At 40.0% G+C, this 26,392-nt stretch overlaps 1 protein-coding gene across 1 annotated transcript; it reads left to right on the top strand.

Annotated features, from left to right (window-relative positions):
* Myoz2 (myozenin 2) lies at nucleotides 1-26,392 on the top strand. Its single transcript, XM_048456962.3, has 6 exons — nucleotides 1-173; nucleotides 712-801; nucleotides 8,515-8,684; nucleotides 16,353-16,482; nucleotides 18,953-19,136; nucleotides 25,987-26,392. The coding sequence occupies exons 2-6, from the start codon at nucleotides 726-728 to the stop codon at nucleotides 26,219-26,221; spliced, it is 795 nt and encodes a 264-aa protein (XP_048312919.3). The 5' UTR covers nucleotides 1-173; nucleotides 712-725; the 3' UTR covers nucleotides 26,222-26,392.

Below are 26,392 nucleotides of genomic sequence, written 5' to 3' on the forward strand. Positions count from 1 at the left end.
ATGCCAGTCTCTTCAGAGAGGCTCAGTCCCCAGTTTGAGTCAGAGCTAGGGACCATGCCGTTCCAGGTTCAAGGATAAAACCCATCAGGCCCAAGTGCCATCATATTCCACCTTCAGCGTTTTCCTCTACAATTGGGACCCACCCCTGCTGAAAAGTGCAGTCTGACAGTAAGGTGAGTATATTGTTTCCTAAAATGTCGTATTAGTCAGTTGTCCCCAGAGGTCCAGAGTTGTGACTCATAAATTTGCCATTCTTTGCTCTAAAGAGAGGCTGTTGATGTCGACCTGAAATGTTAGCACCAAAGAGTTCTGGCTGAGGCTGGCCTCTTCCTCGGTCTTAAAGGGTGCTGGAAATGATGTCCTCTGATGCTGGTGGGATGGCAGCCAGGAGAAGCACTGGGAGATGAAAACCAAAAAACTAAATTATAGGAAAGAGAGGGGAGCACAAGGAAGCTGGCACTTCCATTGCTTCTCAGTGCAAAATGGTCAGCACACTGAAAGAAGGGGTCTGAGGCTGTGTCGTCCTCTGTCCCCTGGGACATGGGCTGCTGCTGAAAACCATGCACTGCAGACAGACAAGCAGTATATGGTGGTCACTCAGTCAAAAGCAATGATACATTCTTAATAAAGAAGAAGGATGTTCTCTTGCAGAAAGGATGGTCACGACGAGTTCTTTACACTGTCTCAACAGTGTCCCTTTGTTTTCAACAGGGAACCAAAACACCATGCTATCGCACAGTGCCACGGTGAAGCAAAGGAAGCAGCAGGCGTCGGCCATCACAAAGGAAATCCACGGAAACGGTACCACTCGAACCTCGTCATGGTCTTAATGCAGCGTGGCTTAAGTATAGATCCCTTCTGGGGCGACTATTCTGTAGTCCGTTTCCCACCCACCGTAACAAACGTGAGGCTCTCGGGGTGCTGTGGAGAAACCTATGGTAACGGATCCCTTTGGAGCCCTCCTTTCTCATTTGGAGCTATTTTCAGATGGGCAGCTGCTGCAAAAGGAATGAGGCAGGCTGACAGCTGGTGTGCATTCTCCTGGCTCCTCACGCTATCAGCGAGCACGATGCTTACAGGTTCCGCTGCTTTGTAGATAATTTTCATACAACCCTGTGGGGTTTTTTTGTTGTTGTTGTTCTATCTTGATTTCTTTTACTTCGTGTTACATCAAAAAATTTAAAATAGGTTCTATCCGCCTTCTAAAGTTTTCAAATACGACTGACAGCGTAGGCATTCGTATTCACGGTTTACACCTGACACTCGTTTTCGCATTCAGCAATTGATTTACTAACATATATTGCATGCAGAATCTACTTTTAATTTTGCTTTCTGAAAAAAAAAACCAGGGTTCTTTTAACGTCAAGACAACTTTATTTTTAACATATGATAGATGTAAGATATTAGTCCAATAATAAATAATATTGTTATTATTCTAAAATCCTAGCAACTAATTCTGGATTAAGTTAGTTGGCCTTTCTAAAAAGGCCTTACGTTTTACTTGTTTGAAAAACAAATACAGTTTGCTCATGAATGAAAATGAGCATCCTGTTAACTTTTGAGTTTAATACATAGGTCATTTTCCGGGCTGATCTGAGCCATTCCGGACAGGTTTGTGGAATTCACAGGGTGTCCCTTCATGGTCGTTCAGCTGACAAGTGGGGAGATGCACCCTGAAAATATTCACATCTAGATGCATGAACCCTGGGGAGGCATCTGGAAGCCACGCCAAGTGTAGTGTTTCACATCATCCTTTCCGTAAAGCAAGCTGAACTACCAATCGAAGTGTTTTACATACCGGCCACATAGCACAGTTGTGTTGAAAGGGTACGGCTCGCCTTTAATCTCTTCGCTGTCAAGTCATTGTGCCGGCTTCTGTTTGTTTCCCAGGTTTTATGTTCGTGCCAAATTCATTTAGAATTAAATGAGAGTAATTCTGTCTGAGCAACCAGATTATATCAATCCAAACTTCTGAACCCCTCTGCTTCTTTTAAATTTGTGTATATCTTCTGGTGTCCTACTTTGGGCAATAATTTGCTTGTTTGTGTCAATATGGTAAAATCAGATGACAGCTGAAGTTTGAGACTAAATTGTTTGTTGTAAAACTAGGCTTTGGCTAAATCACTTTCCATTATGTCATCATCATAATTGTCTTAGTCCATACCACCCTGGACACAATTGACCCCATCTAATTACATCACAACCGTAAGCAAGTAAATCCATTTAACGTAATCTCGTTCCAAATTATATGTCAGATTGTACTCTTTATTTGCTTGCCTATATCTACAAAAGTAAAATTATATTTTCATAATTTTTATAAATATAATGATTGAAAACTTTATATTTAGAAAATATAAAGAAAATACACTCATGTATCCATGGGGAACACTACAACCTCCCCACCAGGAAGTCTTGGCCATGTGAAAGCCTTCCCTCCAACATCGGATGAGCTCCAGCCCAGGTAGAAAGAGCCCCAGACTCGGGCTTTATGATGTTGAATATTCTAGATAAGCTGGATAAACAGAGTCATCCAAGATAAGACAACTAAATATTATGAAGAAGGACAAATACTTCATTTCTTTCTTTCCTTCCTGCTGGAGTCTTGCACGAAACTTAACTATTTGTATGCTGCAGGGAGCCGAGGACACTGCAGCTGGGGAATGCCGTCACCTTTTCCATAGACGTAGAAATGAGATACGGACTTCAGAGGAAACATTTATGGCGGGGATGAGTGTATTTTAAAACATATTGCAGCTATGAAACATCTGGATGGTTTAAAATGGTATATGCTAGAGTTCTGACCTTAATTTTAAGACTAATTAGTCTCCTGGCACATAAGAACGGTGTTAAGTATTAGAAAACCTTGTGTTATTATTAACACACTCCAAAAACAATAATAATGAATGAGGTTCAGCCAACTGCAGCTCTTGTAGGGCTGACACCATAGCCAGGGACGCTTTGAGATGAGTGGGGAGATATAAGAGGGCTAGGTCCACATTCTATCCCTCTTACTATTAGAAGGACAAAATGCCTGAAAGAATTAGTGGAACATTCTACCCATACGGACTAGAGTTAACTGGATAGAACGAGTTTTTGAAATCGCTAGTTTCCATTTGCTTTCCCATGTTGTTGTCCAGTAGGGATCCACTGTAATTTGGTGTCATGTTATGCACCAGGAGTGAGTACATCACATATCCAACAAAAAGCTGATAAAAGTGTCTAGGGCCTGCCAGATGGCTCAGCAACCTTGCTGTCAGCCTTGGAACCTGAATTCAATCTTTGGAAGTCACATAATACACACACACACACACACACACACACACACACACACACTGAAAGAGAGAGAGACAGAGAGAGAGAGAGAGAGAGAGAGAGAGAGAGAGAGAAACAGAGCCAGACAGAGACCAAGAGATTGAATAAACAAATGCTAAAGGAGAAATGGATTTCCTGTTTCCTAGGCTCTCTGCCCCATCGGCCTCACCTTAGTCCTGCACTGCATTCCTACTGGCCTGAGAGGACCGAATGGGGGTGGGGGGTGTGGTCTTGTGTTACTGTTGTAACAAAAACCCCTGTGCTCCACACAGCAGCATGCAAGCCATGTCTGCAAAGCATCCAAAGTGTGCTGTGATGCAAGAATGAAGAAAGCTTTCATCTGAGTCTACACATGGATTAGCCGTGAAGACAAGGGAAGACAGGCTGTCACAGTTCCTACCCATAAGCCCTGTGCAATTTACCTGCATCTCTATGGGCTTCCAGCATGCACTGTAATCCTCGCTCACTCCTTAACTCATTTCAAACCTGAAGACTAAACAAGGAGGGCTAGGGAGGAGTGACAAAGGAAGAGATGGGGTCATCAGGACGGATGAAGGACAAGCAGTCTAGAGTATGGCCGGGAAAGGAACTGGAGCTAAAACAGCCACAGGATGGACCAGGACTGTGATGTCACTAGCCGCTCAGAGTCAGAGCCTCTTAACAGCAAAGGGGACCTCGGTGGTGTCTGCTGTGCTGCCTTGCTTGCCCCCTGCAGCCTTTCCTCCTGCCCTGTGGGAGGGCTTTGTTGTTACATGCTTTTGGGATTATTGTCTCTTTCTTTGTATAGTTTTCCTGGGCACACTGAAGAGAATCAGGCTGGTGATTTTTGTAATTTCAGGGAAAGAGCACAGCTTTGTGGTCTGAAATTCTGAACGGAGGACTCACCTCCGTGTGGATATGGCTTCACCTGTGCGTCTAACTCAGAAATACCATGTTTACATCTGTAGAGCTGCCTGAAGGCAGGAATGGATGGGCCCTGTTTCTCCATCAGTAACAAAAAAGGAATAATAGTATGGACAGAAATCGCAAGAACTCTAGAGCCCAAGGCCTTTCAGTTGAAGGATCGTGTGAGGATCGGTTTTTACTTTTCCTGTCAAGCAAGATTTCAGTTTCGAAATGACGACACCAGAAAGACCTAGTAGACCTCCACACTTGGGGTGGGGGAGGAGCCATTCAGTGCATGGGTTTGTGATAGTTCTTTAACGTTTTCATCTCACTGTCATAAGGTCAAGGAGAAATAGAGCATCTTTTATTCTGAAAAATGGTGAGCAGTCACCCATTGAGAACTCAGTGTCTAAGCCCCTGACCTGATCAAGGTTCTTCAGAGAACAAAGCTGAATCCTGTTTCTTACTGATCAGTGCCCTGGGTTTCTCCAGCGTCTTTCGCTGTAAGAGGCTCCTCTCCTGCAGTCTTCGGGCAGTGCTGGATGAACTGCTGTGCAGCCGAGAACACTGGCAATAGGATTTCCTAAGTATTTACAGCTCTTTTTAGCTAATCACACATTAACGGAAGGCTTTATAAGTAGTCTTAAAACTGAAATTGAAAGCCATTGGTGGGGGTGCATGCCTTTAATCCAGCACCAGGGAGCAAGAGGCCGTTGAATTTCTGTGAGTTCAAGGGCAGCCTGGTCTATGTAGTAAGTTCTAGGTTAGCCAGATCCATATAGTGAGACTTTGTCTCAAAAGCAAAAAAACAAGGAAAAAAACCTTAGCGACAACAACAACAACAAAATGTCCCCACAGTGACACAAAGATATCTGAAGTAGGAACGCAAAGTGTCTCATATGGATTTCAAAGTCATCTTCATTTAGAAAAAAATTATCAGTAAAATTTTATTAATTGGAAAATTTTTCAAGCATTATTCAAGATCACAGACTGTACTACAATGTCTTGTGTTGTGTGCTATACGGCATATAGTATATTAAAAGTAGATTTTATGAACTATCACTTGTAGATGGAGCCCTTTGCAAGTGTGGCAAAGCATCTCTTTGTAGCAGTAAGACCACCTAAGTAAAATAAGCTTCTGCCAGCTCTCCTCCTATGGTTGATACATCCTACTAAGATTGTGGTCTCCTGACAAGCATGAACAAGCGATTTTAAAAGATCTTCGGCCCACTGCAATTGTCCGTCAGTGGATTAGATGCTTGGATCTGAGTACGGTTCCATATCACTAGGGATGACCGCAGTCGGAAAGTATGCCTAGCAATCTTATTTTCAATGGATGATCTAATGCCTCAAAGACAACCTTCTAAGTCATGAGGGCAAGGATGTGTATCATCGCTCGGGCACTGAGGTTAAAATTCCCATTAAAACCCTGTGCTGGGGTGACACCAAAGGGCAGGGACACCTGAGCTTGGAATCTGTGTGCCCAGGGGTGGACAGCACTCTGCACTGAAAGTTATGAATAATGAGAGCGATCATTCACTAGATTCTCCGCTCACAGACAGTTCTGAACCTGTGACATCATAAACTGAACTTTAAAAGGTGTGTGTGGGGGAACCTTGAGAAGTCAGCTTGTCTTTGCTGTTTGTTTAGGCAAAGGATGTTGTCTAATATATACCTGACATAGGGACATGATGCTTTCGTTGGGAGTTTGCCATGTTTTGTGTTGTAAATATGCTCACCACAGCCAACATCAAGCTCCCATCATAGAGACACTAAATGAAGCGTGGAGAGAAACATGCAACAGGAATGTCACATAGGTACGCATAAAGCAGAGGTATAGCAAGCACTGTAGTGTTTTCAGGTTTTCCTCATGTAGCTATAACACATACAAACAACCTCAAGACCACATGGACAACAGCAAAGGTATCCAGCCACTTATAGAGCAATACCTTCTTAATTGTCATTGCTGTCTTTACTGTGATTTGGCTAATTATGGGACTTTGTGCTGTTTTGCGCATGGTCTTACTGTTGTAGCTCAGGTTGACCTTCTATTCGTGATCCTCCTACCTCTGTCTGCTGAACGCAGGATAACAGAGATATATCCCACTATACATAGCCAGAAGATCTTTCTACTCATTGCTGAGAATGGAACAAGGCTTCACATAGGTTAGGCAAATGTTCTACCACTGAGCTACATTCATAACACCATTACTCAGTGTGTGTGTGTGTGTGTGTGTGTGTGTGTGTGTGTGTGTGTGCTCTTGCACATGAGCATGCGTGTGTGCATGCACAAGTTTTTAGGTACAAACTGATCTTGAACTTAAGTTGACCTTGAGGCCTTGAGCCTTTGCCTCCACCCCCAAGAGTGCTGGGAGTCCAGGTGTGTATCAGCACACCTGACTTCTCTCTGAATTTTAACGATCGCGTCTCCACTGTGTAACTGCTGGCTTGTAGAATTTCTGAAAATCTGTGAGTCTGGTCTGTGAGCCAGCCTGCGTCCCAGCCATCCCTTTGTGCTCCTGAGCTTAGCATCCAGAAGCTGTTCAGTCACTCACAGCCACTGTGGAGGGGGAGGGGAAATTAACATTGAGACATCCATATTGGGAGGTAACGAAGAACTTGAAAGTTGGTAAAGAGCTGCCTGTTTTGTTCACTGTGTCTGTGTTCTTGTGGTATACATTTAAAGCAACACTCGACTGTGGTTGCTGATAATTTCTTGGTGTGCTCTTCCATTGAGGGCTGGTAAGTTCTGGTAGCTGGGGGTGCACATTTATTCCTTGTGGGCCGCTTGTACTGAGTTGCTAAAAAGGAGCAACTGCTTCTTGTGAACCCAATGAGTCTATAGCTGGGGGCGAGAACTTTCTTTTTCCTAATTCCTCCTCCATGCCCTATTTATCAAGGACCTCACCATGGGTCTTCTAGGTCAGCTTCTCTCATCCTTCGTTCATCGACTCCTTTGGCCTTGTCCTGTTCTGCCTGTCACCCTACTGAGGACAGTTGTGTTCCAGTACACGCTCCTCAAAGCTTAATCGTCACAGTAATCTGTCACCTCAACTACGGTTTCTGTCTCGTCAAAATAAATACTTATTTGCCCAGCAGTCCAGTTATTCTCCCTGGGTACGTAAAAAAGTTTTTGATGGCAAAGAGATTCTGTGCTTTATACAGAAATAAATTTCTGATTCCAAAAGCACTTGGAGGCGCTTAGCGTGGTGAAATACAGCTACAAACCCAGAGCTTGAGAAGGCTGCTACAGGGGTATCAAGAGTTGGTGACTAGCCTGGGCTACAAATCTGTCTCAAAATAAAATCAAAGTAAATGAAAGTAAAAGAATTTTATCTCTCTTGACTTATGAGAAAGCTCTTTAGCATTAGAGATAGGAAATGATAATCTTTAGTCTTGATTTTTTTTTTGTTTCTTTGTTTTGAGACAGAGTATCAGATGTAACCCAGGTTGACATCAAACTTACTATGTAACTGAAGCTGATAATGAACCCAACTATCTGCATCCTCTTCTGGCCTCTGGGATTACAGACATGTACCCACACTCTCAGCTAAGAATAACATTCATTGCAAAATTTTTCCTTTGTTTACAATATAAGGTTCATAAAAAAATTAAAACCAGAAGAAAATCCAAAACATAAGAGAGTTGTGATTCAGGGCTTTGGATACAATGGAAATATTAGTAACTATGTGGAGATTCTAGTGCAGAGATCCACAGAAGCAGCGTTAGAACTGGCTGGGAAAAATGTCAGCTCCACTCTTCTTGCCTGGCCCCTTTATGCAGGGTGCTTGGTGCCAGGCACAGTATGAATGGTGCTTCTCCAAGACTAGACGGTGGAGCTGAGGGAGCATGCATGCACTTCAGTGCTAGGCAAAGCTTAAGTGAATAGAAATGTGGGGAGAAAAGCAAAGATTATTAATATAAATATGAAACAGTTCTGTTTGAAAAGTCACAAAGTGGAAAGCCTAAATTGTCCTAATAACATGATAGCTAACTTTTATTTATTCTTCTTATGTGTCTGATAACATGTGTGTAACTAAATATAATTGAACTGTATTTAATATCAACTCCTTGTAGCAATTATTATTCTCATTATTATTAGCTGAACATTAGCCATGAGGACATGGAGGTCTAGACAAAATAAGCAACACATGTGATCATGCACTGCCAAAATGGTGAGGACCCCCAAGGCCAGCCTACTGAAGCACATCTCAATCACTTACTATAATGCAGGGCAGGAAGCAAATTATAGAACATAGCAACATGTTTTAAAATGCTTTCTTTTGGATTTTCATGAATGTAAATATTGTTTTCCAGATGTAGATGGCATGATCCTGGGCAAAAAAGTCAGTATCCCCAGAGACATCATGATAGAAGAGTTGTCCCATTTCAGTAATCGTGGTGCCAGACTCTTTAAGATGCGTCAAAGAAGATCTGACAAGTACACCTTTGAAAATTTCCAGTATGAGTCAAAGGCACAAATAAATGTAGGTACAACCGGATCGTGAGTATCTAAATGAATTAGCGGCATACCTAAGGTGGTACGTGTTACCAGGCTCCCAAACAAGTTCCTCTACGTCTCTACTTTCAGTTGATTCTATTAGACCCTTGTATTCAGGATGATGAATGGCTTAGGTGGGTCAATAAAGGAAGCATTATGTACGATATGAGAATGCTTTTTGTGTTCACTAGGGACATTGTGAGCTGTAGATTTGGCACCGAGGAACTGGCCTGTTTTGCTAGGAGGGTGGACAGTGAGTGGAGAGAACTGGTACTGGACGTTTCCAAGCCTTATCACCTACAGTTTGTGGTGGAAACATTCCCAAAGCACACAGAGGACCACAAAGCAGGGATAAGCATTGTTTTTGCTGCATACATTCTGGCCCTGCAAATGCTGAGAACAGCAGACTCCATCAGTCTTGTCGCAAAGTTTTAATCCTACATGGTCATGACAAAGCCATCATGGACGTAACTGTGTGGGCTAGCAAGCATCGAAACCTTAACATTTTAAATTATGTTTTCCAGCTGGTGTGGTGTTGTACACCTGTGACCCCAGCATTCTGAAGGCAGAAGTAGAAGGATCCCTCCCAAGTTCGAGGCAAACTTGGGCTATATAGTGAGTTCCAAGCCAGCCGAAACTACATAGTGAGACCTTATCCCAAGCTAACAGAAATCAGACTTTACATGTGTTAGCATCATGTTCCTTTAAGCAGTCTTTGAGGGAAACTGTAGAGAAGGTAGTTCATTAAAGACAGATAAACAGTTAAGGCAGAATGACTTGACTTATTTTTATTACTTATTTCCTTGTCATACTTACTGAGAGCTGAATGAAAGAAAAATTGAAAGAGAGTCTCACTATGCAGCCCTGGCTGTCCCGAAACTTTCTGTGTAGACCAAGCTGATCTTGAACTCACACAGATCTGCCTGCCTCTTCTACCTAAGGACTGGGATAAAAGGCCTGTGCTACCAGGCCAGGCTTAAAGTAAGATTTTGAGAGCGGAGGTTTTAATGCAAGGATTGAATCCTTGCCAGGCTTGTTCAAGGCCCCACATTCAATCCCCAGAACTACAATCAATCAATCAATCAATCAATCAATATCCATAGCTTAATTCTAGTTTTAATTGTGAATTCAGTTAGACATAAAATCATACTCGACTATAGTATTTGCATTTGCGAAGGATAGTTCCTTGCTTGAAATCATGCGTAAATATATGTTATTTTAGCCTGTATTTATACACGACACCCTCTCCTCTCAGAAGATGTCTGCGGCTAGTTCAATATGAGCGGGAAATAATCTGCACTTATCTGACGGTGTATTATGTAACTGCATTCATAAAGGAATAACAATGAAGAGGACCTTTTATGAAGTAACGTGAAATAGGTGGATTAAGGAAAGCCTTGCAAAGTCTCCGGCAAGTTCAGACATTTCAGTAAATGAATAACGTCTGTTTTCATGACTCCCTCTTATGCTGCAAGCCCTCACAGCGTAACTACTGCTCTGAAGAAGATCTCTGATAGTGATTCTCAACCTTCCTAATGCTGAGACCCTTTAATACAGTTCGTCATGCGGTGGTGACCCCCCAACCATAAAATTATTATTTTTTTGCTACTTTGTAACTGTAATTTTGCTACTGTTATGATGTGTAAGGCATCTATGTTTTCCAATGGTCTTAGGTGACCCCTGTGAAAGGCTTGCAACCCACAGGTTGAAAACCACTATGAATGGGATTAAAACTGTCCTTATGAAAATAACATAATCTCTCATCACGGCTATCTTAAGCTATTGACAATAATCTTATATACCTGTTTTCAGTTATAATACACGCATGATTTGAGAATCTTTTACTGTTGCAAGAAAATTGGGCACTAAATGATTGATAGAATCCCAAGCAGCCATACTAAAGCAATTTAGTGATGATAAATAATTCAGAGTAGTAAATACTAATAGCGATTGTAAAGACAGTAATTACTCTATCTTTAAATACTGCATGTTTTTTATCAGCTCTGGACAAAGGTTGGATTTATTTGCCTTTGAATTTCCGACAGAATGTCTACAACATAATAGGTACTCAATAAACACTTGCCCAAGGTGTAAATTAATGGACAGGAGTAGGCATTCTTTTCAAAGTTCCTGCCACGTGAACAATGTTCCGCACTGCAGTGGCTCTGGCATTCTACATGGCAACACACATGACGCCTTCCTCATGTTCCTTGGCATGTTTTAGGATTAAAACCATGTCACAAAGAGGTTGTACGGTCCGATGGCATCTTCGAGAGGATGTGAGTCCCTAGACACAAAAAGAAATTAAGAAAGGCAGAGAAACTTGTAAATTAACTAATCACATTGTTGATAGGAGAATTAAGACTAAACCCTCAGTGCCTGGTTCCCCAGCCAGAGTTGCCTTTTAACATATCTTGAGCCATTAACCTAATTATTGATTACATTTTCTGGAGAATGCTTTTACGCTTCCCCATCCACTGAGCTACAGACACCCTAAAAATAATTACTTACCTGTATTGTTTCCTTCTTATTATAGTATTTAGTATCTCATATAGATGATAACAGAATCAAATCCCCAATAACCAAAGCCATCATTTCTACTATTAAGTTATTATCATTTATTATTTATCCCCTCACAAAATAGTTCAGTTTGATATGATTTTAGACTGCCACATTCTGCTTTTTATCCAAAATATTTATTACTATATCAAAATAAAAACTTCTGATTTTTTTCTAGAAAAAAGAACCCAATTCTTAAATAAGACTAACCAAGCTATCTCAGAATACGTATAATAAATAATACGTATTTATTATTTTTTGTTTAAAAACAATTTCTTTAAATTTGATGTAAAGTTTACAATAAATCCTCCTTTCTGTTATTACTTCAGAAATCATGTAATGTGTATTACTTATTTTAATCTTCTTTAACTGGCATGCTTTTAGCCTATAATGTTCTCTTCTGGTCTCGTTTTCTTTAGAGCTAGCCTCACTAAACTAAAAATCACGTGCTCATTTTTCGCATCGACCTTTCTGGCAGGAAGTCCAGACGATGAACATAATAATTTAAGGCTTATGTCACAATCTGTCATCAGCAGCACATCACGGTGCTTTGTTTGCACACTAACCTGTGATAATAGAAGTCTGGCAGCCTTCCTGCTAATGACTAACCAGAGTTGATGTTCCTGTTCATTGCAAGCCTCAGGAGAGGCTTCCTGAACTGAATATGGGTAGGATTTCCTGTCCCCATAGGTGAAATTCATTTCATAGATACCTTCTAGAAACTCTACAACAGGTGATTCTTTATCCACCTTTGTCTTTATGTTTTGTACCTTCCCACATTTTCTCAATGGCCTTTTAGTTTGCAGTTGAAGTTGGTAAAATATTAATATAGTAAATTAAGTAAATTATGAGGTAGACATTAAATTCAAACTGTAAAACATCAAATTATATATATATATACATATGTATATAGTATATATATTATATTTGGTAATCATTAAAAATAGCCTTTGAAACTTTTTTGAGACAAGAGTTTCACTGTGTAGTCCTGGCTGTTCTGGAACTCATTGTGTAGACTATACTGGCTTCAGACTCCCAGCGATCCATCTGCATCTGTTTCATTAGTGCTGAGAATAAAGGCGTGTACCACTACACCTGGCTATAAATAGTCTTCTATATAAGTACAGAAAAGGGATAATGTTGCCTAGTCAGATTTAAAAAGTCTATAGTGGGAACTCACAATGCCATTTGTTACCACAATGTGGTAACAAAAATCTGTTTGACAAGGACAAGTAAGAGAGGTCACAAAGAAATGGTACAGATGTTGCTGAAATGTTGAAATAATGTAGGTAGATGTGGTGGCATTTCTGGTAGGCTACATTAGAAAGAAGAGGGAAATTGAAGATAGACATAGAGAAGTTAGGACTTGGCTTGACAATGAGCAGAGGGAGGTCCTTCCACGGAGATGAAGAGGCAATAGTAAATTGATGAGCAGGAAAGAACAGGGAATATGAGGGATTAGATCTTGGAAATGTGCTGCTATGAGAAAGAGGTAAGTCCAAGATCCTAATGGCTGGACGCGAGTTTGAATGGTCTTCAACATGAAATAAAGATGCATTTCTAAAGGTTGGAGTCATGTCATCCATAGAAACACTAGTGTTCCAACCGACTAAAGGAGATGTGCATGATGGGAAACGAGCAGAAGGCAGACATCTGTATGATGAAACACGAGGAAGGTGGGTGGACTCAGCAGCCAAGATGAGCCAACTTGATGTTCTAACAGAGGACCTAACTTTAGCTCCCAACACCCACGTGGTAGCTCACAACTGCCTGTAACTCCAGCTCCAGAAGATGCAGCCCCCTCTGGTCTCTGTAGGCAACTACACTCACAGGCTCTGCCCGTACACAGACACGCATGCAGGTAGGTCATAAAATATAATATAACTTTTGTAAGAAAAATAGTCAAGGAAGATATACACATGGAGACTAAAGTGGAAAAGACAGACCATGTTTAAAATGGTTGTGGCAAAAAGAAGTGAGCTCGATTTGATGATCTAGTCACTAAAAATTCAGCAAAATACTCACAGGATACTGATACGATCTGGGGTTTTGTAAGGAAACGAGCATTCAGTTAGATTCAAAGCAGACTCGTATACATCTGAAGGTGGCCATGTGTCAGGACCTAGAGTGCTGTTTGGGTCTGTGAAGCACCTTCTGGAACTTCGAGAGCTAGTCCCAAAGAGGAGACCTCCAGGCCAGATGCCGCTTTAAACCTCCACAGCTTGTGTCCAGAGTGTGTACTCTCTTCACCATGACTAATGCCTTCCCTTCAATCTCAGAGAAACGAACAAGGGCAACACTGATTGCCTGTTGTTGTTTTGGGGTTCTCTTGGACTCTCTTGATGGACAGCTTGAAATGACATTTCACAGACCTGGCCCTGGAGGTTTTGATAAATAACCTGTGACTTTTGGGAGGAGCATTGTCATCCCAGGTGGCATAATTTCATTTAAATTGTATATAATATATGGAAAGTATATATTATATGTAATTTTAGATAATCATAAAATAATATTATTCCCTATGGCTTTTAAAAATATTCCTGGTGTTATTTGCCCTTTCTATCTCCCTCTCTATTGTCCCTCCCCCTCCCCAGCTAAAGTCCCTCCCCTGTTTTTCTCATGTATCCCTTCATAATACTTATATACTGTAATCCCCCTCTCTCGGACCCTCCCCCATCCCCTCAGGTCCGTTTTTACTTTCCTGACTTCTGTGGTTGCTCCAGGTTATATCCTCACAGCTAAAATTTCACAGCTAGGATCTACTAATAAGGAACCCCAATGTGGCATTTGTCTTTATGAACAAACTGAAAGTTACCTCACACAGTATAATATCTTATAGCTCAATTAGTTACCTGAAAATTTCATTTTTCTTTATAGCTAATTAATATCTCATTGTGTATATATGTCCATTCATCAATTAAAAGACATTGATCAATTGAGTGGGGAAAAAAATCCACAGAGTGGGAGAGAATCTTTGCCAGCTATCCATCTGAAATAAGATCAAGATCCAAGAATATATAAAAAACTTAAAACAGAGCCAAGAAAACAAATGACCCAGTTAAAGATGGCTTATGGTTCTGAACTAAGAGTCGCAAAAGAATAACTCAAACTTGCTAAGAAGTGTCTTTAAACGTGTTTAACATCGATAGGAACCAGTAAAATGCAAATTTAAAATACTTTGATATTTCATCTCAACTCAGAATGGCAAAGATCAAGAAAACAACCGACAACAAATATTGGTGAAGATGTGGGAGGAGGGAAAACCCGTACTCACTGTGGACATTACTCCAAGCTTAAATAGATCTGCCGTAGCACCCAGCTGTACCACTCCTAGGCATGTGACCAAACAACTGGACAGATACTTTCTTAGCTCCGTTCATTTCTAATTAATTCACAACAGCTAGGAAAATGGAAACAAAAAGCAAGCTTTTACAGGTGTTATTTTGTTGCCGTAGAGTAAATCCTGAATTATGACTACCACAAATCCACTTAAAAACTTAAAAGAGAAGTCTCCTTTTTAGAATTTTCTTAAAAAATTAGATTCATTCTTTTCAGTCCGTGTAGTTAAATATATGTAGGTTTTCTGTTTGTGGGTATAGTATGTATAATGGCTGTTCAAATACCACAGGATTCAAACAATCTAAATATTCTAAACAATCTAAAACTTCACCATAAAATATGATGTAATATAATAAACTATAAGTCAAAGAAGGTTACAAACACAAAGAGGGTTAAAACATTATAGGCTATTGGTTATTTGACAGTAAGATTTTATTGCTGAAGATCCCACATACTTGAGTCATAGAGAACATGGGAAAACCTAGCTAGTACTCAGTTGGAAGCTTCATCCCTACCGGCTAGCGTTCATAGTGCTGAAATGCACTATGCTTGCGACTAGAGCAAAGCAACCCAATCACAGCCAGCTGTGAATCTTGCAAATTGCATTGATGACTGGCCAAGCAAGACATGCCCACTAATGGATGCAATGGGAGCACAAATTTTATGGATGTAATCAACCACTAAGTACAATAACTGTCAATAGAACCAAGAACTTGTTACTGCAAAGGTCTGGGGCCCTAGGGAACAATCTACTAGTATATTCTGCTACAAGACATAGCATTAAAACGATTCCTAAAGACGTATTGCTGTAGTGATAGGTCAGTGCACTGTTCATCTTTCATCAGAGAGCTTGCATAGAGACTCCAATTGGTCAACATTCAGAGAATAGCAGACTTCAGAGTGCTCCGTTTTAAATGGTGCATCTGTGCCACAAGGCTCAGGAAGCCTTACGAACAAGAGGGTGGGAAGATTGTAACAGCCAGGCGCAGTGGATGGCATTTGCCAGGCTGCAGCAGGACAGATGCACCTGGAAACTCGCAGCAGTTGTGACAGGGTGCACAGGACCCGAGCAAGCTCAGGCCAGACAGAACCCCAGCACGGGAGAGGGAAGGTAGGCATGAGGTCCCAACCCTAGCCAAGGAGCTCTCGCTATTTAATTTCTGCGGAGAGAGGAAAGGTCAGTTTTCTTTAAGAGCGTAACACCTGGTTGACCTGGTCAAGCCCCACAGCCGGGAGCAGTTGGCCAATACAGTAGGACTCAATGGGGGAGGGGAGGCATGGAGCTTAAGAAAGTGGAGGAGGATCTTGGAGGCATTTGAGGAGGGAAATGAATATGATTAAAATACATTGTATAAAATTCTCAAAAGATGAATAGAAACGTTATTTTATGAAAGAATCTCTAGATCAAATGTTTGGCCAATATGCTTTGTTTTATTAGACTGGTAAAGATATTAAAAGTAAACATATTTCTCGCAGTGATATTATGAACAGAAATCAAATAAATTGAGGGGAAGCTCTATATTGTCATGCACACAGTAATATTAAATTAATTTTGGTTTTAATTTTTGTCAAATGGATGATAGCCTGACATACACATAAGTTTTTATTGAACTGCTCAACTTTATTACAGTGCAAATTACTGAGGTCCCGAGAAACAATATAGTGCCATTATGTTTAATTTCTTGATATACAAATGGAAGCTTACATATGCTATTACTGTGCATAATGGTTTTATCTTACTTTTGAACAACTACAGCACAAAATTGCCATGCAGAATGGGAAAATTGATGGCAGCAACCTTGAAGGTGGTCCACAGCAAGCCCCCTCAACTCCTCCCAACACCCCAGATCCACGAAGTCCCCCAAATCCAGAGAACATTGCACCAGGTAATGAACCACTTTCAAATGGGACAGTAAAATTTCTATGTATCTAAAAATACTACTTTATGACATTTAAATGGTATAGCTTTTCTCATTAAATATATTTTGTTCATAAGTTTAAGACAAAAATACAATTGAAGTTTAAAAGAATCATGTAAAATATTTATAATAGTTATATATTCTTTCAGACCGTTCATGGTATTCCTTTTTAAAATTTCTATTTATTTGTGTGTGTGTGCGTGTGTATTTGAGTGTATGTGTGGGTGAGAGAGAGTACATGTGTATGAGTGTGTGTGAGAGAGAGCATGTGTGCACCTATATGAGTGTATGAGTGTGTGTAAAAGAGAGAATGTTTGAATGTGTGTGTGAGAGTATGTGTGTATGAGTGTGTGTGAAAGAGTGTATGAGTGTGTGTGGGGGGGGTGTGGGGGGTAGTGAGGGTGTGTGAGAGAGAGAGAGACTTCTGCTGAGTGCATGTGGAGGTCAGGAGACAGCTCCCAGTGTCAGCTTTCCCACTGGTTTCTGTTCTCTGGAAGGATTTATATGCGGTCTAGAAAACATAGATTTAGTTAGGTGTAAGGGGCTCATTACTTTAATCCCAGCACTCTGAAAGCTACGGCAGAAGGTTTATGGCTTCCAGGCTAGTCTGGGCAACTAAGACCCTGTCTCAAAAGAAACAAATAATATCAACAATAACAACAAAACCCATTAAAAAAACATAGCTTTTAATTTGTTTTAAAAACGAATCCCATTAAGTTAATATGCATCATTTAGAAATAGTATTACCTTCTGAGAGAGATATTTAGGAAAAAATATATTAATTAATTGATAACTCTTCAAAATAACCTACAGCAAGTACTTTTTGTCTTTGAAAATTCAAATATTTCCTTAAAAGCATTATGTAAAGTAGATTTTTTTTTAAATTTACGGGATTGAACTGTGAAATGAGTAATAATATCTCTTGGGTTCTAGAAAATGAACAAACAATTTAGGAAAAACACTGCAGGAGTTTTTCTCAGAGTAGTAATGAGCTATTTTTGAATGTATATGAGCCAACTCACTAATATTTAATCTTTAAAGAAGATATGTTGAACATCAATCACTGCGGAACTTGATAGTTTAGAAGCATTCTGACTGATCACATTGAGAAAAAAACATAGACAGACATATCAAAACAACACTTCAGAAGAATGAGTAAATACAATTAAACTGCACAATATTCTAAGATCAATATGGTAACAAAGTTCTTCAGTAGTTCCAAACAAAAGTTGTGGCAGAAAGCAAGCTTTTGGGTCACAGTGGGCTGAATTCAACACCCATTCTGTCCACTTGTTCCTTTTTATTTTACTATTGCATTGTTAAAAAGAAAATTATTTATTTTGGTTTGACGTTTTAAAATATTTAAAACAAAGAAAACAAGGTGGGGTGAGAACTAAGTGTGATGAGCATAGTCTTTAAGATATAATGAGTACTTGACAAATCTTTAAAGTTTTATTTATTTAATTTTACATTTCAATTAAAATACAATTACATTACTTCCTCCTATCCTTTGCTCCCTCCAGCCCCTCCCATGTGCCCTTCTTCCTACCCCTTTTCACTCTCAAATTGATAGCCGCCTTTTAAAACCATTACATATATGTTATATATGTCTGCATGTATACAGATATTGCCATTACACATATATGAACAAATAAATAAATACAATCTTTTGCGTCTATTTTTGTCTGTGTGTATATGGCTTCAGGGCTGATTACTTTGTACTGGATGAACAAATGTGGGGGGCTCGTTCTTGGGAGAGGCTAATTCTCCTCTCAGTAATCATTAGTAGCCTATATCATCATTTTTGCATTATTGCTAATACTTAAATTTTCTTCTTTTTCTTTTTTGTTTGATTGTTTATTTTGTTTTTGCTCGAGACAGGGTTTCTCTGTTTAACAGCTCTGGCTGTCTTGGATTTTGCTCTGTAGACCAGGCTGGCCTCGAATTCTGAGATCCACCTGCCTCTGCTTCTGAATGCTGGGATTAAAGACTTGGCCCACCACAGTCTGGTTAAAATTTTTAGCTCGGTAAAAATTTTAAAGTGTGAAGAAGTTCATAACAATAAGGCTACTCAGATATTCTTTAAAATAATAAATTTTGAGTCTCATGTAAAGTAACAAAAGAGCACATTTAAAAATAATAGTTTTACTTAAATAAATGTAATGTATAGTCAAGGGGAAAATAACATAATCTGGAAAAGCAAATCATTAGAATAATAAGTGTTAGTTAATAATAATGATGATTGACGGTGAAAATAATAACGTATTTTCTAAGGTCCTTAAGCTTAAAAGAGTTTTTAAATGTCTCCAATTGGTTACTTTCCGGTGACTTATAGAAAGTGTCCGTCATAAACTTACCCCAGCAAGAGACACTAAACGCGGGACAGCGTTAGAAACGGAGGGCGCCCTGCTGATTGCCTTCTGCTCTGTTCCCAAAGGATACTCTGGACCCCTGAAGGAAATCCCCCCGGAAAGGTTTAACACGACGGCCGTCCCCAAGTACTACCAGTCACCCTGGGAGCAGGCCATTGGCGGCGACCCTGAGCTCCTGGAGGCTCTGTACCCGAAACTCTTCAAGCCCGAAGGAAAGGCAGAACTGCCAGATTACAGGAGCTTCAACAGGTAACTCGGTTATCCAGCGTGACTCGGTGGGTTTGTGGAACCCAGACATTCTCACTGCTGGGCAGGGAGTAGAATCCTCTGTAGGAAACCAACTTTGATCTTAAAATAATCTAACTACAAACACAGGTGTCTAAGTCTGAGTGGACACTCAGGTTTTTTTTTTTTGTTGTTTTTTTTTGCGCCCTTACTAATACTCAGAAAGTTTTATCTGGTTAATTCACTGGGGTCTGTACGAAGAACTTCATAAAAATGACGAACAATTTAAATGTTACCATTTACTTATTACTTATTATTTCTTTAAATTTCTCCATCATGTTTGTGTGGTGGGAGGTCAGCACGCATGCCACAGAGCACACACAAAGCTCAGAGGAGAATCTGCAGGGGTCTGTTTGTCTCCTACCAAGTAAGACCCAGCGGTTGAACTCAGGTCATCAGAACGGCAGGGGCCTTTACCTGCTGAACTGCCTTGCAGGCGAAATAATAGTTTTTAAGTGGCTGAAAAGCTATAAAGATAGTCAAATATCTTGAAGACCAAAATCTCAGAGGAAAACAAAAGAAAATTTTAGAATCTAAACCCAATATTTGATGCCATTTGTGGGGAGAGGCATTCACTGGTAAAACATACAAGGCTGAGGGGATGAGCCGAACTGAGCAGTTTGGAGAGTTGGACAAGCAGGAACGAATTAGGATCTTTCAAGGAGAAGCCCTGCTGTCTGCTCCAGGCTCTCAGGAAGAAATCGTTAGCACACTCCTTTGGAGTAAAGGCAAACAGTAGACCAACTTCAACACACTCAATGTGGCTTCAGTCAGCTGGGCAAACACCACCTCCTTTCCGTCACACAGCTGCAGTGACAAAAGTCGGTCCTTTTGAATGATACAATGTTAGATTTCATATCATCGTTATGATTGTTAAGTTTATGTCAACTTTTTATTATGGTAAATAGTACATAGTAAAAATTGAACAACTTTAACCACTTTTTAAAAGATGCATGTCTTTTGTTTTACGTGGATGAGTGTTCTACCTGGATGTATGTGCACCACATGTGTTCATGGTGCCCACGGAGGGCAGGAAAGGTCATGAGGTCCCCTGGAACTGGAGCTACGGGTGGCAGCCTGCCGCCATTTAAATGCTGGGAGCCTAGAAACCTGCAAGAGCCGGGCACGTCCTTAATTGCTGAACCATCTTCCCGAATCCTCGCTTTTCGTCATGTTAAGGCACTGACCAGCAGAGTTTACTATTTTCACAGTGTATGTACCATCCCCAAGATACATTTTCTTGTAAGACCAAAGCTCCCACGGACAGGATTTTTACGCCCTAATTTCCTGGTCTCTGACAGCCATCATTCTACTTTCGGTCCTCAGATTTTTACTGCTCTAAATACTTTTATAAGTGAAATTATATAGTATTTATCTTTTCAGATCGGCTTAGTATAATGTCCTCTAGTTTAAAAATTACTTGGTGTTTATAGTACTATAAAATTCAAATTATTGACTATTTCTAGGGGCAAGGGGGTTTATAATTGAACACGGATATATATATATATATAATATTATATATATGTATATAATATTATATATAATAGTTTCAAGATAGCTAGATGTATATAAGTGGTGGAAACTTTAACATGTTTGTCTGAACATGGATTGTATTGAGAGCTAGAGATACTTTCCGCTTAATAAATGGATTTGGTGACAGTGGACACAGCTGAAGAGAAGACTGTGCTATGACACAGACAATGTTCCAGCTGGAACACGGGGGGTGAAGGAATTCCCAGAGGAAGGAAAGCAGAGGGCAGTGGGCAGCGGTCATGCCAATCTGGGAGAACAGGACCTCTGGGAGGAGTTGGCACAACATGGGCAGGACTTCTTCAAACGTGACAGAAACAAGACCTTTTCAAACTTGACAGAAGACACAAAAGCCTCAGGAAACACCACAGAAGCTGAGAAGAGTGAGCGAGGCAGGAAATTCTAAAGGGTCAGGATTAAAGTACGTCGCCAAAGAATTAAAAACAAGTTGATTTCCTAACTAAAACGATGGAAATCATGAAATAGCACCTAAAATCATGATATCACTACCAATTTATAATGCCTCATCCATGGAAAGTATTCTTTAAAGGTCAAAGTTAAATTTTAGAGTTATACACATGTATTCAGACACAGATTTTTGTTGGCCCCTATTGGACACTAAGACAAGAATAATAAGCAAGGTTGCCGTTATGCACAGATGGCGTGATTCTGTCCATGAACATCCAAAAGGAGCTATAGACAATCACCAGAGCTAGAAGGGAAACATGGCGGGAGTGCAGACCACACAGTCAAGATCAAATACACCAGGAGCAAATAGCTAGAAAATAAATTATTCTAATAATATTCATGGCCAAATCTGTGATTTGTGAGTGCTTCTTTTGTGTATCTTGTACTTCAATATATTTTTTTACTTAAAACTATCATATAGACAAAGTAACTCCAGTAATTATCTCTACCCGTATAAATTCAGTGTGACAAAGGCCCCTCATTGAATTCGTCAGAATACAGTCCAGACATTTAAAAAGAGAAGTTCAAATGAATTCCAGGTATAAAATGGGCATTGTAGGTCAACACATTTTTATTTTCTCAAACTACTAATGATTTTGAGGCTATGATTTGACCAAGAATTTAGTTTATCTACTATTATGCATACATGTTTCCAAAGTAACTTACTTAGTAGTATGTATTGCTTTTCTCCTAGCCTCACTAAATTATTCAGCATGTTACTGCACTGAGGCCTTATTCTGATGCAACCTTTTCATTTTTGTGGCACAAATGGCAAAGACACACAGCAGGAGAGTGAGGGAGAGAGAGGTTCCACATATCCCCAAGTCCTTGCAAGAAGTAAGCTACTACAGCTTAGTGCGCCCTTGTTCTCTGGCATAATCATTGGCTATTAACAAGGGTCAGACAGGCTGATAACACTCAGTAGTGAAAATGATGATAAGAAAAGCGACTCCCAAGGATAATTACAATCTCAAAATGACCGAGATCTGAATACAGCGTTTTGTTCTTGTATTCCTTTCATGTGTATTCAAACTCCATGCTACATTCAAGCCCGTGAAACAGACGAGAAATAAACTGAGAGACAGGAAAATCCTGGCTGTGCTTTAAATTGCTATATGACCTTAGAAGCAATATTTAGCTTAATTTTCTCATCTGTAGAACATATTTTATGATTAAAGTGCCTTTAAATATAGCACACTTTTTTTGCTATTCGCTAGAATAATTTATTTTTCAAGTTTCTATGCAAACACTTTAACTTTCAGAAAAAAATAACAATTATTGTGAGTATATTATACATCTAGTGTTGTTTAATTTTACAAATGGACTACCATCAGGATAAACAAGAAAGCATCCATCTGTGAATCTGAAAGAAACAGGCTTATTATTCACTACGGAGATGACGTGATGTGAAAACCATCTTAACTCAGACCTATTTCTGAAAAGCTAGTATTATGGAAATCATAGAGATACAATTTCATCTTAAAAGAAGACTTGAAGTCTTTCCCCTGGACATTTTTGCTCCGCTAACTTGGAATGAAGCTTCAGAGTATTTCCACGGGCCCACAGCGCCTTGCAGGCAATCTACCACTCTGGATCCTTCTGTGCTCTCCTTCACGCCCGCGGAGAGGGCAACAGAGCCCAAATCAACAGGATGTCCTCTCAGCCGTTGCAAAGGAAAGAAAAGAAAACTGTTTTCCAAACAGCAACCTCCACTGGACCTGTGGTGGGAGCTCAGAAGTGGACGATGGAACGGAAGGGATATTGTCCTTTGCAAGGCTGGAAAACTACTCCCGGCTTCTTGGGAAAAATAAACTGCCATTGGTTAAAAAGAGAGAAGACAGGAAACTAGAGCCAAACCTCAGCAGTGGGCTGGGCGCTGGGGAGCTCTCCCTTTGAGATTTAAGCCAGAAAATAATTTTAAAATGAGCAAATGTTATTTCTGGAATAGCTATAAAACCACTTAACCTAATGCTTCTGCGTACTTTAGAAATGCTCGACTCCAGCCTCTTCATCTAATGCATGTAGCCATGCTTGATTCAGGAGCTCCATTATTCCTACCTAGTTTCTCTCTCTCTCTCTCTCTCTCTCTCTCTCTCTCTCTCTCTCTCTCTCTCTCTTTCTCTCTCTCTCTCTCCCATCCCCCCTTTCCTCTCTTTGTGTTCTTACTGAGCCCAAGCCCTCTCACACGCTAGGCATGAACTCTACTACTGAGCTCTATCTCCAGTCTAAAATAATTAATTTTTTAATTATTAGGAGGGCTCTGTGTTATCTTACCAAGTCTTGGTGAGTGAATTTAAATGGTGCCCTTCCTCCTTGCAATAAGTAGCGTGTTTTATTTTTCTTCCTGGTACTCCTCACTGCTTCCAGTATGGCCAATTCATTCTGGTTCCGTGAGTCTCCCTCTTTAACGCAGACACCAGTGAAATGTACCACTTTGTCCTATTTTTACCATGACTTTAGAATTTATAATGGCACCTGAGACCTAGTAGGCATTCATTTAACATCTATGTTAATAATGAATTGATCTTGTATAATGTTTGGGAAGCCCTGAATGTTAAGCAATTTATCTTAGAATATTGGTTCTCACCTTGTGGGTCATGACCCCTCTGTGAGTCAAATGACCCCCTCCCTCCTCCTCCCCTAGACAAGCAGATTCATCCACAACCCCCTTCAATGGGGTGACTCTTTTTGACTCAGCTTCTTCTCCCTTCTTTCAAGAAAGTTACACTCTATCAATAATTGGCTCCGATCGAGATTTCACCGCTCTCTTATTGTGCCGGAAGCCTGAATGTCCTCAATGTTAGCTCTGGAAGCTTGAATGTCCTCAATGTTAGCTCCGGAAGCCTGAATGTCCTCAATGTCAGCTATCACTTGTTTTATCTGTTGCATCTCTGCTTCCTGTACATTCTGGGAGACTTCTCCAACACAGTTGGGTACAGCATACCTTTACTACAGGAAGAGAACTTGACCAGCTTCTAAAGGGATTACAGTTTCTTTGAGAGTAATGGCGATGCCTTTGGTTTCTTCTTACAGTCTTCTAGCACATTCTGAGAAACAAAGGATTTTCATGATAATTTTCGTAATTGCTCTTTGGTATTCCTTTTTTTTACTTATTTATTTTTTATTTTTAAGAAAATCATATTCTGCATACCAATTCCAGCTCCCTCTCCCTCCCACCCTCGCACTTCGCCTACCTTCTCCCCATGTTATTTGGCATTCTTAGGTGGATTAAGATAATATGTGATAATGGAGGCTTATGGTCTGACTAGAAAAAATATAGCTGAGTACTGAAAAGGTGGAACGCCAAGGCTGTTTCTAGAAATATACACATTTTAAGCATTTGGCAAACAAGAACCCAGTGATGGGAATGTAACTCAGGCGTGGGATGCTTATCAGATTGCACAAAGTCCTTAGTTTGACCCTGAGTACAACAAAACAAACAGAAAACCCTGAATCCAACACATACGGAGAAACCCATGTCACATGTGTGAATAAAATAAGGGCTCAACTTAAATTGATACAGACTCAATTTTAAAAACTTATTGTCATATTATTACAAAATAACAAATATTGCAGAGTTCAAAGAAAAACAAACATGTTGGGCAGTGTCCAGTGTTTGTTTCAAAACATGACTTTGTTTTAGAAATTTGACAAAATTTTCAAGACAGTATATAAAATTTCAAGTGTTTCTGAACTAATAATTTTGTAATATTTTTAGAATTTATAATAATTTAGAAAGATAGGTCTTCTTTTCCCTGAACTTTCCAAAATTTTATCTGCCTTTGCCTCTTCTCTGTAGTGGACATGCTGTTACATGCTAACAGCTAACCTCTCGCCCTCAGAAGGTAGTTTAAATGTCATTTTTTCTCCCCAGAGAAATATTTGCGATGATTCAATCTAAAGAAATTAAACACTCAATTATCCACAGAATCAGTCTGTTTAAACGTGCTGCGTAGATCATCATTGTGAAATAGTTTCTTGTGTGGGTTTAATTTGCTATATGCCCCCTTCACTGCTTGAGATCTGAAACTGTATTATCTACTTTGGTCATTGAGAACTATGCCTGCCAATGAATGAGCAAATAATGCCTGACATCAACCAAGTTAAAAATGTATCTGAGCTCCTGTATGCAATGGCAGAGGTTAGATTGTTATTCAGAGATAAATGGGGAAATTTTGAAACTTTTTGTTTGCTTATTTGGGGATTATGTTTTCATTACGACATCTCTCCCTGCCCTTTCCTTCCTCCAAGCCCCCCCATATGCTCCTCCCTGCTCTCCTTCAAATTCATGGCCGCTTTTTCCCAAATTTTGAAATTTCTAAGATGAAGATAGAAACATACACAAGACACACTTCTCACCTTCAAAGAGTTCACAGATGCCCCCAAGCAGATGATAATCTTAAAAACATGCATGAATAGTACAATCTACCAAGTACCACATGGTTAATAGAAACAACCTCTACCCCAGGGATCTAAGGAAGGGAGCGTCAGCTGGGGTAGTCGGAGGGACGATGGAGCTGAAATGCCGCAGTCAGCAAAAGCACAGAGGCTTTTGGCTGTAATGATGCAGGGAGCAGATTTGTTCAAAGATAAGAGTCCATACAAAGGGGCTTTGCAGCAATTTGTCCTTTATCTGTTTCCCTAGCAACGTGTGGACCATCCATGAAATCACTTGATTCCGGGGCCTCAAACAGAAAATTATCAGTTGGAGTCTACAAAATTATGAAATTGTATGAAAATTATAAAAATTATGAATTTTTAATGACAAATCAAACTGAATATTAATCATTATTTGCTTTTCTTTTGATTCCCACAGAGTTGCCACTCCATTTGGCGGTTTTGAAAAAGCATCAAAAATGGTTAAATTCAAAGTTCCAGATTTTGAATTCCTGCTGCTAACAGATCCCAGGTTCATGGCCTTTGCCAATCCTCTTTCAGGCAGACGGTCCTTTAACAGGACTCCGAAGGGATGGATATCTGAGAATATTCCTGTAGTGATAACAACTGAACCTACAGAAGACACCGCTGTGCCAGAATCGGACGACCTGTGACAGGGAAGCTGGACACGCCTCAGAAAGTGCTGCACAGAGAAGCCGCTGCTAGCCTCCTTGCGGGCAAAGCCGTTTAAGTTATTCATTACTAAAATCATTTAATGGCAGTTAAGTAAATTTCATTTCGTTGCATTTAATTTGAATTGAACAATTAAATTCTTATTTAAAGAA

Source organism: Myodes glareolus, chromosome 17 (genome assembly GCF_982192425.1).
Source record: "Myodes glareolus chromosome 17, mMyoGla1.1, whole genome shotgun sequence".
In the NCBI taxonomy this organism is placed as follows: Eukaryota; Metazoa; Chordata; class Mammalia; order Rodentia; family Cricetidae; genus Myodes; species Myodes glareolus.

Coding starts and splice junctions, on each gene's coding strand:
- Myoz2 (XM_048456962.3), top strand. CDS start 726: ATGCTATCGCACAGTGCCACGGTGAAGCAAAGGAAGCAGCAGGCGTCG. Junction 16,483..18,952: donor TCCAGAGAACATTGCACCAG/GTAATGAACCAC, acceptor CTGTTCCCAAAG/GATACTCTGGACCCCTGAAG. Junction 19,137..25,986: donor GATTACAGGAGCTTCAACAG/GTAACTCGGTTA, acceptor TGATTCCCACAG/AGTTGCCACTCCATTTGGCG.